We start from the raw sequence: 17842 nt of genomic DNA, 5'->3' as shown, positions 1-17842 counted from the left end.
TAGCCACACGCTCACACAGATATATCTAGTTAGTGGAGAAGAGCGAAATCTACTTTAGCATAATGAATCCAAAAGGCACCAGGTAATTAAAATCACCAGAACATTAATTCTCAGTTGTTAGTGCAGGATGATGATATTCCCTGTGTTTCCTGCTACTCTCCCTGTAAGCTCTCTGAAGCAGACATGCTTCAGCTCATGTAAAGTACAATATTGCCTGCTGCATTTTTTCAGTCAAAACTTTCTGCCAGTATCTGAGTCCACAGTCCTTAGGAGGAGGAGAAGGGTCCACGTGGAGTTTGAAGCCAGACTTTCTTGTTTGTCAGGAAAATCATAGAAAGCATTTCAAGGTACAAATGGGGTGTGTCTTTTGTAAATCACACCTCCTTTCACATGTTTTTCTCAATTTTGAGTCCTCAGGATTTGGTTTTGTTAAGCCCAAATACTTTAGACCTTTAAATTCTATTTCCTGCAGAACCAGCATAACCTTAGAGAGAAAAAACAGGATTCTTGTCTTCTTATGCATGCTTCATACAATGGTTCACCAGGTTTTCCCTTTTTTAGTAGCATGCTCTTCCAGGCAAGTGCTGCTTGTGCAGAATTACTCTGTTCCTTTACTTACAAGGGATTTTCTTTTTGTTTCACAGATTAGGACTCACAGATGCCTATCAATGGTAAGATGCCACCTTGCTCTGCAAGCTCTTTTTCTTCTTTTGATACTTACTTAAGGAACTGGGGTTTTGTTTGTTTTCTTTTTTTTTTGTTTGTTTGGTTTGGTTTGGTTCTGAGGGAACAGTTTTTTGGCCCTGTTGCCCTGCCATCACTGCCAGTCTAAATTAAATAGCCAATTCATTTAAACAAAGGTTAATCTAATGCTACTTTGTTTATGCCTCAAATTTGTCCACTCACAGCACAGGTTATTCCTCTCAGGATTGCATGAGGTGGATTAATTTACAACCCATAATGATTTGTGATATTAAATCATTAGGCTGTGTTGGAAGCTGGGTCAATTCTGACCACCATGCACAAGATAAACAGGTTACAGAACCACAGCAATTTGTGACCTTTAAGAAGTCTATGAATAACTCCCTTTGCAATTGACAGGTCAATTGGGTTGAAAAATCTTCCCTAACAAAGCAGTTAAAGCAATTAAAACTGTCCTCCTAAGGAGGCAGATCAACCTTTGAATTAACAGTTTAACCCATTAAAACGACAGAAGGTTCTTAGTGTTTCTTGGTATGTACTTCATCACAGCTACTGAAAGAGTGGTAGTGCCGAGAATTTTAAATTTAGAAGAGTATTTTCAAATATTCTGCAGTATTTGGATTGATCATTAGGAAGGCTGCCTTGAAAAAAAGCAAAGTATAGATTCTTCACTCATCTTCCCACAATATGAAATCACTGAGGAACAGCCCAGTGTATGGCAGATCTTCACATCATCCATGTGCAAACAGGGTGAATTTAATTTATTCCTTTGTTGTTGTAGTTGTGGTCCAGAATACACCATATCCCTTTATCAGAGGGAGAGAGTATCCTGAACAGGGTGATAAGTTGTATGGTTAGATGCTGAGATACAGCCCAAGGAAGTCTGGTGTTCAATGGCAGAGCCTTCCAGTACTACCGAGATAGTGCAGCCCTACCTCATGCTTCCCTCAAAAACGGATGAGGACATTGCCTGTCACTCATTTGCATTCTCATGTGATATGTAACAATCACATTCTGGAAGCTCTTCCTGCTGTAATCTCGTTTTGGAGACTCTTTCCTCCTTTATTCCCTCCACTCCATCACAGACAATGTAACTTCCTGGAGAACATTAAAGCTCTTGTTACCCCCTGCCTCAGCAGGGTCTGGTGTCCTAAGAAAGTGCAGGATAGTAATAATTCTGGATGCTTCTGGACTGCAGTCCAAAATCTGCCAGAATACAGGTAGGTGCCTTGCCAGCATCCATCTTTTCAGTGGAGATGGCAGGAGAGACTAAAATTAATCTCCTCCAATTTAGTGATTGAGTTGAGTCTCCAAAGCTGGCTCACAAACTCCTGGAAGAATAGTTGAGTCATTCCTCTTTAAATGTAATATTTGCTGACTTTTAAATATGATCTCCTTTCAAGTTCCTTAACCATTGCCATATCTCTGATTCTGTTTTCTTCCCCCCACTAAGCAAGAGGATATTGTGGTTCTGCCTGTTTCTAGGACAGTTTCAGGATTGCCTTGTTTGTGGGTGAATCGTAAGGCAGAGGCAACTGATGATCTAAAATACTGCTCTGCTTCTTGCCATTCCTACCTTTTAGGAAGTTTTTCAAAAGATAGATAAAGTGACATGGTCAAACTCTATGAGTCTTCTTCATTACCCTACATCTTTCCTGTTAGGCAATTTTCTTTCCATATAGAATATGAGTTGAAGTAGTATTTGGCTTGATTTTGTAGTTATTTTATCTTATTTTCACACTTTTTCCTTTGAATTGTAGGTGGAAAATAGCTCAGAGATGTAGATTATGATCTTGGCTAAACTGAGAGATCTGTGGAAATGAGGTGGGAAGGTTGAGTGATGAGGGTACTCTGGGAGTTCATTAATTTCTCTGTGACCAGGGAGTATTAAGTATATTGCCTTGTAAACAGGGGACTTGATCCTGTTTGCAACCTCCAAGTGCTATCTTAAAAGTAACCAAGCAGGTATTTTGTAAGGTTCCCACAACCATCAGAGTGAGCAGCGTTTTAGACAGTCTTCCCACGTGTAAGGCACTGCTTCCTTACTCTGATTATCTTCATGTGCTTCAGTGGAGACAGTTGTCTCATACTGAACCCTTTACAGTCCAGGTACCCTTTTGATCTTCTGGTGTAACACTGGTGAAAGTACACAGTAGCAGAGCAGGTGTTGTCTGCTGTCTTCAAGTTGATGTTACTGTGTTTTGGCCCTGCTCCTGCTCTGAATGAAGAAGATTGAGCTGTGTTGGGCTCTTTCACTTCTGGTAATCTTTGAAACTTGAATGTCAGAGTGTTCTGTTGGGTCCCTGTGTAGCAGGGTAAAAATGAGGAGTTGTGCTTAGGGAAGAGTAGCACTGATGAGCCACTTGGAGCCCATGGCCAGTGACTACACTCAGCTCATCCTTTAACCTTCTTCAGAGCCCAGTGAAAACAGATAGCATCGCTGTCCTTGGCAGCCACCTGGTCCTATTACTCCTCTTTTGGGAAGAAACTGGAGTGCTGTGCTGGGCCAGATTGAGGCAGGCAGAAAGTCAGGGGGGTTTTTCTTACACACACACCCAGTAGAATATTCAGTTTCACAGACTATAGTATCTTTGTTTTTTCAGCCTTACTTTTTTCAAACTGGCCACAGAACCTTCAGCATAGCAAGGGGATTGCATAAAAGGTTGAGATTATATTTGTTTTGAAGAGACTGAAAAGAACACATTCTGTTTATTAATGGTCACTGGGAGAGCACTGCTCTTCATAGTGCCTTGCTGTGCAACACAGGGCGCTCACAATGATGATAAAAGAATATAAATCTTTAAAAGGATGAATGGAAATGTTTTAACATGGCACATAATGAGCTCCTGGAATTCATTGCTGGGGAATGTTGTTATAGCACACACTTTAGTAAGATTCAAATCTCTGAAGATCTACCAGTGCTCAGGTCTAGAGCAGGAACACCTGGGCTAGCCAGGGTCGCAGAAACTTACTTCTCTGGTAGAATAATGCTGCATAGTCCACCAGTTGCCAATAGAGTGCTCAGCTGTGCTCTTAAGTATGAGCTACTGGCAAAAACAGCTAGACTAGTACATGACTCTTTTTGAGGTGAGAAACACCCAATGTCTCTAGACTACTGAATGTAGGAAAACCTCAGGGAGCATTTTCCAGCCTAAAGGGATTTTTCTCTTCATCTGCAGGCAGTTACTTTTTCTTTCATCTGTGAAGAATGGAAAATTTTTCAATTCTTCTGCTTCTTCTGTGCACAGTCATCAGAAAGGATTCACAGTCTTGATCCTCAGCACATTTAATTCAATGGACTTTTTCCATTAACTTTGATGGGTTTTGTTTCGCTCCTTTTGCCAAAATGGCTTCTCAAAGTGCTTTGAGATCTACAGATCAAAGTCCTGGATAAGCAAGGGTAGAATTTATTATTGTTGTTCATCTGGAAGTAGCTGAGTTATTTCATCTTCTTACATTGACTTTATAAACTCCGTTGCCAGCAGAAAGGGAAAGAAGATGCTGGGCTTAATCTCAGCTGCCTTTGCAAAGGCTCATGCACTTACAGACATCATCAGAAAAGTTTGTTCTGTTACTTGTTTTCCTGGTTACAGCTAAAGTAGTTACCAGCTGGTTTGGCAGTTCTGCTCAGAACTCCTGAGCTGGGTCAGACTGATCTGCCATGGGCAGCACCCGTATCCCTCACAATTATGAGATCTTTCCTGTTTTTTGAGTCACCACCCTCAACATCAGTTCTGCCAATCACCTTCCTTGCAAACCCTTGTAAAGCTGTGCAGTGGAGCTCCCCAGCAGCAGTTCAGGGTATTTGCAGAGACTCAAGTTCTTCTTAATGCAGTCAGTGTAAAGTGGATAGAGATGAAGACCACCATGCAGTTGTACAAGCCTACATGTTCTTATCCTGAGCATAATCCTCATCACAAGATGTGGGGTGCATACACCAAGCCTTAGTGATCCAAGCTAACACCCAGCAGCTCAGAGGGAAAAGCACGCGGGTCCCAGTCATCAGAAAACATACCACTCTTGGGCCTGCTATTCAACTTGCAAACTGCACTTTGTGTGTCAGTGCTACGAGGAAGAAGTAAGCTCTGCTTCTCCTTTTGCTATTTTGGCAGTGGAGGGGAGAGGAAAAACACTGGGGAAGAAAAAACCTGAATATTGGATGGGGTGTAATAAATGGTTTAGCAAATTTTAACTACTGCTAATGAACTGTAAGGAAAAATAATATATCATGGTATGAAAGGGCATACTGTCAAACTAAGTGACAAGGCAATCTTGCAGCTATAGAATTTGTGGGAGTACTCTTATTTTGCAAGTAAGGGTAATCATGGGCATTACTCTGTCTTCATTCTGTTAAAATACAGTCTTCAAGCCAAGAAAGATCTGATGTCCAAGCAACTACACTCAAATATACATAGCATATATTTTACATATTTATACATATATAATTACATATACACACAAATATAATATTTCCTTGGAGTTCATTAACAGTATGTAAAATTTGGGAAGCCATTTATTGCAATCAATCCAACCTTAATTTCTTTCACAGTGTTCTGCCCCCCTCTACTCCACTGCATAAGTAGTAAAACATATGCATTTATATTTAAGTGCACTTGATTTTTTTTTAACTGGGATGATGAAATATTCATACACCAAGATTAGAAGCAAGTAATACATCTGGAGTCACTCAATCCCCTGCTAGTGCATTTATATAAAGAAGAATAACTTGGTGCCCTCATCAGCCTCAGAAGTAGCCCCACAAATCAATAGAAGCACTGTCATGTTTTTCACTTCTATTAAAATAAAACTGTTGGTGACAATTTATAGCTGCAAATACAGTATCACATCAGCCACAGTCCAGCTGGGAAATGAGTAACTATAGAAGAGCCATCATAATCTTGTTGACATCCATATAGTCAGAGTATCTGCTTCCAAACGTTTTCTGAGTTTTCTCTGCACAACAGGTGCTGTTCTGCAGAATAAAATGTCTTGTTCCAGATCTCAATTTTAAAGAAGATATGTTCAAGGGTTTTTTTTCTGGCTTACTATAGAAATAAATGTATCAGTCCATAAGAGTGATTGGGGAAGAAGTAGGAAAAAGCCATCACAATTACTTTAAAAGAAAAAAAAATGAAGGAACAAGACCTATTTAAGCTTCTAAAAAATTGCTGGCAATGAAATTACTTAGGCTATTGAAAAACAAACAGAAATTGAAAGAATTTGCAGGACAGATTTCCACACCAACATGGCAAAGATAAGACAAGCCCAAGCAGAGAGCTTCACCTCCAGTAGTGGAGTGCTTTGTGATTCTGTAGGAACCTGGGTTTGTGACTCTGCTAGGAATATTTTAGGTACTAAAACTACAGAGGTGTTTCTAATATGAGCAGAGGTATGGTGCTCAAGCTGTTCTTTGTTACCCAAATACATTCTTGATCCTAAAAAAACATGCTGTAGTGTATTGGCAAAGCATAGCTATGCTGGTTTAACTGCGTTTAAACTTGGGGTTTCTACTAATACAATTCTGCTTCTTCATACCCCTGACCAACACAGAAATCACAGTGGTTAGGGTCAAAGGGAAGTAATTAAGATGGAAAGCAAAACCCTAGATAAGAGACTCACTTTAATGACATCAGCATAACTGTGCTGCAAATGTAACTGTCTATTTAAATTACAGGTATCTAGACCTGCGAAAATTTGGATCAGTTCCTCATGGAGGCTTCGGAATGGGGTTTGAACGCTACCTGCAGTACATCTTGGGAGTTGACAATATCAAAGATGTTATTCCTTTCCCCAGATTTTCTCACTCCTGTCTCCTGTAGCTAGCAGTTTTGTAGCTCAGACTCACATGGAGAAAACCGCTGGTGTAACTGTGTGTATATAACATACCAGGATATGACTGAGTGTGTTTCAGTGGGAAATCAAAGTAATTTTTATATCAATGAAACTCTTGGTCAATTTAATACTGGGTTATTGAAAATAAGATATGTTCTGGTGAGGTTATGGAAGGACACTGGCAGTTAATTTGATAGCAGCTCATGTCTTCAGTGCACTTCTGGTGTATTAATAAATCCCACTTAACTAAAGGGTTACGATTCTCAGGAGACTAGTACATGCCATGGAAGTACTGAACAAGCACTGAAGGTAGCAGGGGGTTTTATGTGAAATATTAATAAGGAAGTATGACCTAAAATATTGTCATAGCTGTGATACACTTGCTACTGTTACAGTCAGGAAATGGCTACTGTAAAGTGTGATTCTCCCTACTCTGAGTTAAAAGCAAATATTGTTTACCTTGGAAAAATCAGCCAAACCTTGCAAGGAACAATATCGTACTGGAATTGCTGGAGTGAGTTTGTTGAATGATGTTTGATTTTGTGAATCATCAATAAAGATGTACACTGGGTGGTTTTATAACTCTGTATGGTTTCTTCTTCTGTTATAAAACTGTAGCTCTCAGCATAAGAGAGTTTCCTTCAGTGTCTGGTAGAGGTTTCATTTTCTGTATAACCAAATTAGTTGCACAACTTCTGCAGAAGGTATCTGTTTTCTGTCTCCAAGAAAGCACATAATCATAGCAGACAGAAATGTTCAGTTAGAGGAGAGTTCATTCAGCCACCCATCTCTACAGAGCCAACTTGCAGTTCATGCTGGGGTTTTGTTGTTGCTTTGCTTTTCTGTTGTTGTTATTGAGAAAATCTCATGTGCTCGTTGGACCAAGCAGTTTGGTCTGTATTGTGAAACAACCAACAGATGCTCCTAAGCATTGCTCTGTATTAAGTAATTGCTTATCACTATAGGATCTGAACTCCTTGGCAGTCTCTAATGGGTTTATGCTCTCAGCTTCTCTGCCAGGTAAAGAAATACTCATTTCTGTTTTGAAGACAGTGTTATGGGAAGAGCAAGTGACTTGCCTGAGGCAACTGGAAACCAGTGATTTATTTGGGACTTGAACTGAGGATTTTCAGCACTCTTCTTCCTTTCCAAATGATCACAATCCAGCAAAGTATCATTTTCATAGTGCTTCCTACCCATAAGCCCATTGTGACTGGCATATAAACCATGTATATAAAGAGGAAAAGCAAGGTAGTGGCCTTACTGTTGATGAACCCTATGTATATGGGCACATACTATGTGAAGTGGCTGTAGGACAACACTGAAAATTTCTTTTCTAAGGAGATGGAAGAGATTGAAAAATTGTAATCAACTATCACTGCATTGGTAATACTGCAGTCACAGTTCTCTCTGGTAAGGCTGTGTGGTACTGCACCTGCAGCATCTAAAAATACCTGTTTATGTCATGTGGCACCTGCCATGTCTCGGTGTGCTCCATGGCTGGGGTTTTTACCTGTTATGATCATGCAAGCGACATCACCATGAGGTCTTTGGGGGGTTTCTTGTGTACACTGAGACATCTCCTGCATATCAAGATTTTTTTTATGTCTGCTTCATCCACTTGATTAGGCAGGTGTTAATTGTGAGTTTGCTGGTTTGCATTTCCCAGTACAGCCCTGAGTTGGCAAGTCTGGTTCCACAAAACAGTTGAAGCACCTGCCTTCCCTTTGAAACCACTGAGAAGTTCCCACATCACACACTGAAGTATCTTCCTGCATTTGGACCACCTCTCCTTTAGTATGTTGTCTTAAGTGTAATTGCTGGACTTTATGTTTTGGAATTACTTCTCTGCAGAAAGATGTGGAAAGAGTACAGCTGCCAAACAGCCCTATCCATAGCACATTCCCTAAATGACTTGCAATGAGCAGGTGTCCTTATTGAGTCCTTAGTCACTGATTCTGTCACAGTCACTGTAAATGAGAGTGCCAGAACTGGAAGCCCATCTTCTGAGAATGGAGTGGGGTGATGGCAAAACATCTCCTGTCCACTCTGCTGTCAATCCCCAACAGCAGCTCTGGACTGCCTGTGTTGGTTTTGGCGTCAACGGGAGGTTGTTGATCCTGCTGAGATGCCAGATCTGATGGGCAAGATGGGGCTAAACAGCGACAGGTGAAAAACAAGATGTAAAAAAGAAGACAATGGAAGGTGCCAAAAAGTTCTAGGTTAATGTGACATGAGTCACAAGTTACAGGGAAGGACACAACTGCTTTAAACAGGTTTACAGGGTGGCTGTCAGAGTGACAGGGCAAGAACAAAGAACTGGTCTAATCCACCTTTTGTTCTTTGCCCTATTCAGAGGTTGTTGCAGGACTGAAGGTAAAGGTTGAACCTTTAATTTGCAGATAGGTAGGTGTAAGTAAGAAAGTAAAAAGGATGCACTGTGAGTGGTTTTTTGGTGTGTTTCCAACTAGGTGTCTATGAGGAGCAGTCTCCCCAGTCTTCTACCTGTCCTGGTTCATTTCAAGGTGCTTGATGAGCTGGGTTTCCAGTGAGCTAAGGGGACATTGCCCTTGGGTCCGAAAGCTCAAAAAAACTACCCCTGGTAATTTGGCAGATGAAGCAGGAGTTGAGCAGGGTTGTCCCAAGAGAGGTAACCAGATGGCTCAGAAGGGGAAGGAAAGGTTGTCTAGTCTTGGTAGCAGCCTTCAACATGTGCTGGTTTTGCTAGTGGTGAGAGAGAGAGAAGAGGCTGAGGCCCTTTGCATTATGATGCTGCTCAGGGTTAATACTGAGACTGGCATTCTTGTGAGAAACCTAATTTATGGGTAGACAGCAAGGGTGGGAGCTTCTGTTTCCCTCCAGGCTGGCATTGTTCACCTCGTGCTGTGTATATATAACATGGACTGGTATTGCCAAGGAATGCAACATGTTTTTTCTGGGATTTCCATGTGGAATGTTGTGTATTTCCTTTGAATCTCCCTTCCAGAATGAAACGGAAGTTAATCTGGAGGACAGGGAGGTCATTTCTCTTGGACATGTAAGCGGGGAAATGCATGAAGATTTTCTTAATTTAAGCAGCTTTCCTTGCTACATCTTCTCTTAGAGTCTGCACCCTGACAGTGACTGGAGCCAGATAAAAACTGTGACACTTCTTCAAGTAAACAGCTCTTACTCTTGGCACACAGGAATCACCTCTTAGGCTGACTGTGCCGTGCACAGTGTGGTTTTGGTGCTGGGGTGTTTTTAGTGCTGTAAGCAGTCACCTCTCAAGCCCAGGTGACCAGCACTGTCTCTGCTAGCATCATTTTGTAAGTATTTCTTGAAGTTTCAGTTCCTCAGCAGCCTATGCTTGCCTCTTTTCAAGTTTGTCCTCACTTTGAGCTTCAGAGGAAAGAATGAGTGTCATTGATTACTGCGTCGGTAGCTTTGCAACATTAGAAGAGAGTGATGGGAGATAAAAAGAGCTACACCATAAACTTTGCATAACTAAATGCCAGCCTCTCAGAAGAGTGTTTGGAGCAAAACGTCTGTTTTTTTCACTTCAAGAATATCAGATAATCCCTTCACTTAATTTTTTAATGCGTAAGATCAAAGTATCCCAAAGTACTCTATTTTAATTGAAAAAATAATACCTGCAGAAGACTGGAACAGGGTTCCAGTCTCATTTTTAAATCCACAAGATAGCAAATGCACACTAGGAAGCTAGGAGTAGAGATTGCTGTTCTCTCCTTTATGATTTACATTGTTATACTGTGGCAGTGCTCAGATCCTGAACTGTTGTACCTTCTGTATAAGCAGAGGCAAAAAGGTACACGGGCCAAATGTTTAAACATCAGCAGACCAGCACAGGGATTTTAGCTGAATTACCTGCATTCAGGTCCCCAGACCTGAGGGAAACAGCAGCAAGGTGCCCAGCTCAGCAGTTCTCACTCTGGTTTATTTGGTAGTAGTTGTAATTTATAAGGCATCACTTGTTTGAGGGAATGCCAAGACTGTGATGGGAAACGTAAAGTACAGTTTTGCTTGCTGGACTAATATTGATTGTTTTGGGAATAGCTTATAGATGTGTTTTTCCTCAGGGGGTGAGGGGGGCTAATTTGCCAAGAAACACTTCTATCATTGTTTCCATTAAATGTGTGTATAGAGATAAACGTGGCTTTGCTATTGCTGAAACCAGTAACAGCCATTATGACTGTTGTTTTAGCCTTTACCTTAGACTTAGGGACAAATGAGAGATGGGTCCAAAGGAGAAATAAGACTTCGTATAAAGATTGACAGAGTTCTAATTTCCTCAGACCTATCCAAAGCTGCTAAAGCCACAAAAATGGTGGTCTCGGGGGTGAATTTATTGTTTTGTCTTACTGTTTGTTGCAGAGCCATGACCTTCAGAAGGGTTGTAAAGTTTTATTTTATGATCCTGCTGATAAAAAGACATATGTAATTTACTATATGAGTTCTTACAGACTTGGCTAACAACAAGTTTGACCCAGAGTTCAAAGAAATTATGGCTCCCGTTGTTTTATGGCTGCTATGCCACAGTGTCTGCTGCACAAGGTGTACAGAAAAGATGCTGTAAAGGGAGAGCTTTCACGTAAAGGGCCAGAGAGGGACAAGACTGTAGGGCCATTTAAAAGTCATGTAGCAGCTACATCAGAATTGTAGGCTCTATTGTGAGTGAAATATGGATGAAATTACTTTAGAATCCATGTTGCTCTTATTGCTGACACTATTTTACTGCAGAAAATTGAGGCACAGAGCAATTAATCTGCTTGCCCAAGGTTAAGGAAGATGTGTGGCAGAAGCATGGAACTGACCCAAATCAACCAAATCCCTGCTTGGCGCCTGCTCACGAGACTTCCCTCTACTTGCCTTTGGGTGCACTGCCACACCAGAAACAAGGCAGGATGTTTGCAACTGATCTGGTTTCAAACGCATTTTTGGCATTTCTGAGATCCTAGACTGTGCTTCAGTGATTTCTATCTATCCCTGTATGTCCTGAGGCCTTTCAGAGATAGCAATCCTGCTGTTTATTTTTATTACTCTTACAATTGATTTTTTTCTGAATAATTTGAGGCAGCCTAAAGAGTAGATTTTTAATTTTCTTTGCAAGGCTTCATCTTGCACTTTGCTCTTTATTGATATCTGTGTATCTTACTATTTTCAGCAAGTTAATGTACTGCTACTTGTGCTGAAAGAATGGAGTTCAGAGTTTTTAGAAGTCACTGATCATACACGTTGCTGGCAAAAAAGTATGCAAACTGCTCAGAAAAAAAATCAATGTGGTCTGGTAGGAGGCCTTGGTAATCATGTAAACATTTTTCAGTATGGAACTATTCCCTACTATCTGTCATGGCTTCAAAAAGAGGCTAGATTTCCAGTCACAGTGGAAAATTATTACACTTCACAATGTTTTTTAGTAATACTTCCATGGTGTCTTTACCGTCAAAGCAATTTTTGAGCTATAATTCCAATATCTTTGACGGCCCTTTAAAGATCCTGGGCTCTCTGTGCTCAGTACCGTGGTTAAGCTGTGTGAAGCAGGCATATGATCCATATTTTTCTGAGACAGGGGGCTCCCGTTCTCTGCTTGTCCCCCAGCTTTGCTGCTGCTCCGCTGATGAGCGCGTGGCCATGGGCTGCACATCCAAGCAGGAGACGGCTGAACTCCCACCACAGCCAACTCAAAGACTGACTGACCTCTCAGTGACAGTGCTGCCAGGGCTGTTCACACAGCTGGGACACTCCAGGTCAGTAAGAGATGAAGGGACTTCCCAGAGGCTGTGGAGGGAAGCAAGAGTCAGGATTAGGGTTTCATTTCCAGGCTGCCCTGTCAGAGTTGAGGACAGGTTTCTCCCGTTTCTGCACAAAGTTACAGAAACTCGGTGCTCAACTGGTAGTTTGCAGCTCCAGGAGATGCAGCTGTGAGCACTTGCCTACTGCAGAGATTCTGTCATCACTGTAACTGAGGAGGTCTCCTTTTGGCAGGTTGGGCTCACATGATGGCATCTCTGTGAAGCACTTGAAATGACCTCTGCAGCTGTTTAGTATAAATAAATCACCATGTGCTCTCAGGCTGGCTCAGCAGCATGTAAGTGGCGTCATAGCTGCCGAGATGGGGCTCTGCACAGCAGCTGGAGTTCTGGGAAAGGCATGCTTTAGGTGCTTCTCTGTAAACATGCATGGCTGGTGCTTTTCCAGATCACCCTACAGGCCTGAACTTTGCCACCTGCAGAACTCGAATAACCACACAAATCAAATCCGAGGGCCTGGTTTATACAGTGGCTTCAACCAGTCTTTCAAATTCCATTATTACTAATGGCATTAATAAATTATTAGTGTTCATGGTGATTTAGGAAGCATAAGGTTCAAGTATTTAACAAATTTCATGGGCCTGTTTGTTAATGAACTTGATGGATGACTTGCCAGGCAGGATTATGTTGCCATGTCCTTGGAGTACATGCTAAAACACGATGTTTTTAGCACTGTGTTACTCCAGTCCCTAATTGAGATCCAGTACCATCTGTAACAGTGCTGCCATGGATAAAAGGAAGAAAGTTTGTGCTAAACCCTCTGAGATAGAACATTATGAAGTGTTCATTTCCCAGATCATTAGAAACTTAAAATAGCCATCTGGCCAAAACCAGAGATGCATATGACTGCAACTACAGCTTAACAGCATTCAGCTGGGAGGGTGGCTGCTGTGCAGCATTTGGGACTGGCAACTGCAGAGCAGCTTTTGCTCTGATCTCAGTGAAGTCTCTTCACATTTTAGACTTCTAGGAGATGTCTTTTTAAAATGCAGTTGACATCTCAGCCAGGAATATAATAATACGCTCTAGATGGGCTAAAATGCTTTGAAACCACAAGGGCATATCCCCTCCGTGCATTGCTCCAGTGATTATTTTCACTGTTGCCGTATTTCAGTCTTTGTTTGCCTGGCCTCAGCATCTTTCGGGAGTGTATCGGTGTGTCTTAACTGTCAGCATTTGAGGGGTATTACGAAAGACAACAGGCTCTTGAATTTGGAAAATTTGACTTAAAGCATGATGGCTTTCACATGCTTCTTCCATAGCTTAGTACTGGTAGCAGCTGGGGGGTTTGAAAACATGGTGTTTATGCTGCTGGCTTTGTTACATTCACCAGATGCCCCTTTCTCACCTGTAGATTACCTGCAGTAGAGCTACAGGTCTGCTATGGACACAGGATTCTTCATATTCCTAGTTCTCAGATGGTGGTGTAGAGTGGAAAATAGGACCTGGAGGAGTCCATCCTCATCAGCCAGTCATGGTCTCAGCTTCCCTACTTGTATAGACAGAATAACAAGATTTATAATTCTAAAAGCTCACATGCATAGTAGGTCTGTGTTCCAGTAGTTTTAGCTCTAAGCTGTGCACAGTCAACAATTGTAAACAAATGTAAAGATATATATTCTAAGTAATTTACACTTTGTAGAAGAGGCCTGGACATAATACAACAGCAATGACTTCCTTCTTCTAATAGAATTTTTAGTTCATTACATTGGCTGTACAGGGCAAGCTCATATCCTGGAGGGGTGTCACTAGAAGGAGGAGTAGGGGGAAAGCATCTGTTTTTATTCTGGCTTCTGTTTTCACCAGCAGATATAATGGCACATGACCGTTGAGCCAACAGTAATCCAGTTACAAAAGTCTTCAGAGTTACTGCACCAACCAAATTAAACTTGATTACATCCAATTATGCTGAAAAGCCAGACAACAGCTCTTAGCTTGGGGTGAAGTAACTTCTTGCAATCGCATGTGGGGAGGCCTTGCAGGGTGTCAGGAGTATAATTGCTCGTTTGCTCTACCACAGAGCACCATCTGCTCTTGAAGTAATGCCTAAGGATGTGAGAGTACACCGGGGTCGGGTAAGCAGGCAGGGCAGCACAGCAAAGATTTCTCCCTGCCTGTTTTATTATCATTTGTTTTATGGTTGCTTGCCCTGGGTCCAGCTGCGGTCAAAGCCCCATTGTGCCAAATAGTGTCCATAGAGGGAGTCCTTCCCATGCCGAGCTGCCGGTCTCATCGGGGGAAAACAAAGATAAAGTGGCCTTTATGCTTATGTCAGAATAGCGTCTGTGTCTGGAGCATTGCCTGGTGCACTTTCCAGCAAGCAGTTGTATAATGGTTTTCTGTTTTGAGGAGGTGAGAAAAAAATGGGAAACCTCCTAGTTTCCCTCACTTCCGTGGTAAAAATAGCAAAAGCAGGGGGGGAAGGGGCGGTGAGAAAAAGGTAAAGGTAGCTGCCAAAAATGTTTCTGGATCCAGGGAAAAGAGTTTGCATGAGGAGCTCATCCATCCTAGAAGGAATCACCAGGCGCAAAAAAAAACCCCAAAAAAACCCAAAAAAAACACCAGAACTGAGAAATGCATTAGTAGTGTTCTGCCCCAGCTCAGCTCCAGGCAAAGTTATTTCTAAGTGTCTAGTTTGGTGAGAGAAGTGGGATTGGGCTTCAGTGTTGACTGAATAGGAAGTCTTCTTTAATAATCTTCAAGTGTGAGGACTTGGAAGTGTCCTCCAGCTGCATCCACAGACACTATCCAGCTCAGCACCCCAGGCCCCTCCCTGCCCTGCCCGAGGGGTCTGTATCCATTCTGGATGGGATGTGCTGGCTCTGGCCAGGATCTCCAACAGAGAGAGGACAAAGAAGGACCATCAACTCCACACAAGCCGATGTGCCTTGGACACTGCTGACCTGCAAGTCATCTCTTCTCTGTTTCAGGCCTGTATTAAGGCATCAGAGCTCTGATGCTCCTGTCTTTGCCACAACACTCCACTGAAGATGCTTCAAACTGTCTCATTATCTGATCAAAGCACCTTGTGCTACTATTCCCTCTGCTCATGGAAAGCAGCCAGGGCTGCTGGAGCTGCTGTCTGTCATAAGAAGGAAAGGACTGTCTTGTGGTTTGGCTTCAATTGCAGTCGTTCTGGGGGGGCTTGCTGTGCTCTTCTATGGAGGGTGGAAAGCTTGAAAAGAATTGAGTTCTTGAAAGAGGTGTTTTTTTTTTTTTAACCTTGAAAATTATTCATTAAATCAAAAAGCTGCTCCCATCCCTCTCTGCTGCAGGAACTGTTGCGTGAAGATAAAGTCAGGTCTTATTGTTGTGGAGCTGGATCTCAGGAGACTGAGCATTCGCTCAGAATGAAAAGCAGGCAAGGAGCACCAAGCAGCACGGCAGATTTTTCAAGCCTTTCCTTCCCCCGCCCCGCGCTCCCATCCAGCCTGTTTCGGTTTATATTAATCGCCGTATAGGGCATTTCCAGGGGATTTGTGCCTGGCTGGGGTAGGTAGCCCGAAGCGTTTCAGTCAGCTGGTCCCTAATCCACAGGAAATGCCCGGTGTCTCCATCCCGACTGCTTGCACCAGCGACTGGGAGCGGAGAATTGCTCCGCCTGCAGCTTTCCCGTCTGCCAGCAGATGGCACAGCTCATTTGAATAAATTTGGAGCAGGAGCAGGAAGGAGCAGCCGTGGACATTGTGGTTTCTTTCTTAGAAGTTCTGATTTTTCGGTTTCAGACATGAACAAGAAACCACGCTGAAGGTTACGATTAAAAACCCCAGAGGTTTCTGCAGAAGAAAGTGTCACTTTGTCGTGCACCCCAGCACGTTAAAGACAGTACAAGGGCTTCTACTTAGAAAAATGTTTCACTCTCAGCCTTACCCTTGTTCAAGAAATATAATTTCTTAAATGGCATCTCTTAATTTCTCCCTTGCTATGTCTGCTAATTCGGCTGTTCCTTCTTCAGTTGCTTCTGCTGGCAGAGATGGATTCTTGATGGCTTCGCATAACTCCCTTGTCAGGTTTTTCCAACACAGGGATGTGGTTTTCACACAGTTTTCCGCCAAGGCTGCTGGCTGTTAGCTCACACTCCAGAGATTTACGCAGTCAGCTGGGGCCAGCCTGAGTTCATTCTCCACTGCCGGTTGGAGGAACAGCTTGAAGTTGGTAAAAACTGTTACGAACGTGCAAGTGCTGCCAAATCGAGCTGTGCTCATGACAGACATCGTCTTTAACTCCCAGGGGCACTGAGGCTAGTATTTGTGTATCCTCCTGGCCAAAAGCTTTAAGGAGGGCCAACATTATGAGGCGTTGTAATGTTACATGCATTGGATCATATGTAATCTGGAAGCCTGGTGCCAGAATTAACTCACTGTTCCCACTCTGCGTACAGTCACAGTGGAATTGGGGAGGCACGTTCATGTGCAGCATCTTTGTCTGAAGCATTTTTCTGCGCAGAGCTTATATTACAGTTGGACTCGATGATCTTGGAGGCATTTACCAACTTTAATGATTCTGTGATTCTGTGTCACATGTGAGATTCTATGTCAGCATATTCAAATGTACAGAAAATGCCACCTATTTCCCATCCAAAAGTCCCAGCAAACTGAGATACCTGTCAGGTATCACCAAAAGCATGGAAAAAAGAATTCACAGGGGCACTGCATGTTTCAAACACTGTCCAGATATATCTTGTGATATAACCAAGTCATTAAATGTGATCCAGAAGAGGAGATGAGTGGAGAGAAGGAATAATATAGCAAGGGAGCAGGGCAATAAACCAAGGGCTGTCATAGAACATGTAGAATAATTCATTCCAATTCACACAATGATAATTATGGAGCATTTCTTTAAACATCCATCACCCAAATGAAGTGTTCCAACTCTGTGTGGTAGAAGTTGTTAACATAAAAATGCAGACAGGGTTCTCTGCAACTGGTATTCAAACTGATACCACTTTGCATTGGTGTCAGTATGAGTGAATTCCTAACCTGTGAATCATTAACATATACCATGGGATAGTTTTGCATGATACCTGTGTATTAATCATGATCATCTGTTCTTAATTGAGTCATTCTAAATCCCCAATAGCTCACTGGCCTCCCTGATATTTCTGTTTGTTTTGGGAAGATCTCTCAAGTGCAGGTCACCAGGACACAGTTTTCTCTACGAATGCACAAAGTGCCTCTAACCCAGGAGAGTTTGCAGGTGAGACTCTTGCTCTCATGCAGAGTAAATTGATATGGCTCCAGTGCACTGAATAAGGTGATGCTGGCTGAGGCCAGCACAGAACTGGTCTCTCCATCCTCCCCTGCTCTCGGCCCCTTCACACACACTGCGTTGGCAGAGATGGGCAAGCTGATCTGAGGATAGCCTCTCTCTGCAGAGATTGCCCAGCACTGGAATAGGATCAAGCCCTTCCTTTGGGTAGTGAGAAGGTAGAAAAATCTTCCCATTTAGCCTTTGCATTTCACTGGCAGAAAAACAGAGCTGTTGAGAAAATACATTCC

General features: G+C 42.4%; 1 protein-coding gene across 1 annotated transcript in view; it reads left to right on the top strand.

The window, feature by feature from the left end:
• The window catches only part of NARS2 (asparaginyl-tRNA synthetase 2, mitochondrial), a 48754-nt gene extending 41638 nt beyond the window's left edge, over nucleotides 1-7116 (top strand). The window contains exons 13-14 of the mRNA XM_038135508.1: nucleotides 645-671; nucleotides 6377-7116. Of these exons, the coding sequence (XP_037991436.1) occupies nucleotides 645-671; nucleotides 6377-6521 (172 nt within the window). The 3' untranslated portion in view covers nucleotides 6522-7116. The remainder of the gene's footprint in view (nucleotides 1-644; nucleotides 672-6376) is intronic.
• The last annotated feature ends 10726 nt before the right edge of the window (nucleotides 7117-17842 follow it).

Source organism: Motacilla alba, chromosome 1 (assembly GCF_015832195.1).
Source record: "Motacilla alba alba isolate MOTALB_02 chromosome 1, Motacilla_alba_V1.0_pri, whole genome shotgun sequence".
In the NCBI taxonomy this organism is placed as follows: Eukaryota; Metazoa; Chordata; class Aves; order Passeriformes; family Motacillidae; genus Motacilla; species Motacilla alba.
This window is presented reverse-complemented; position numbering and strand designations above follow the sequence as displayed.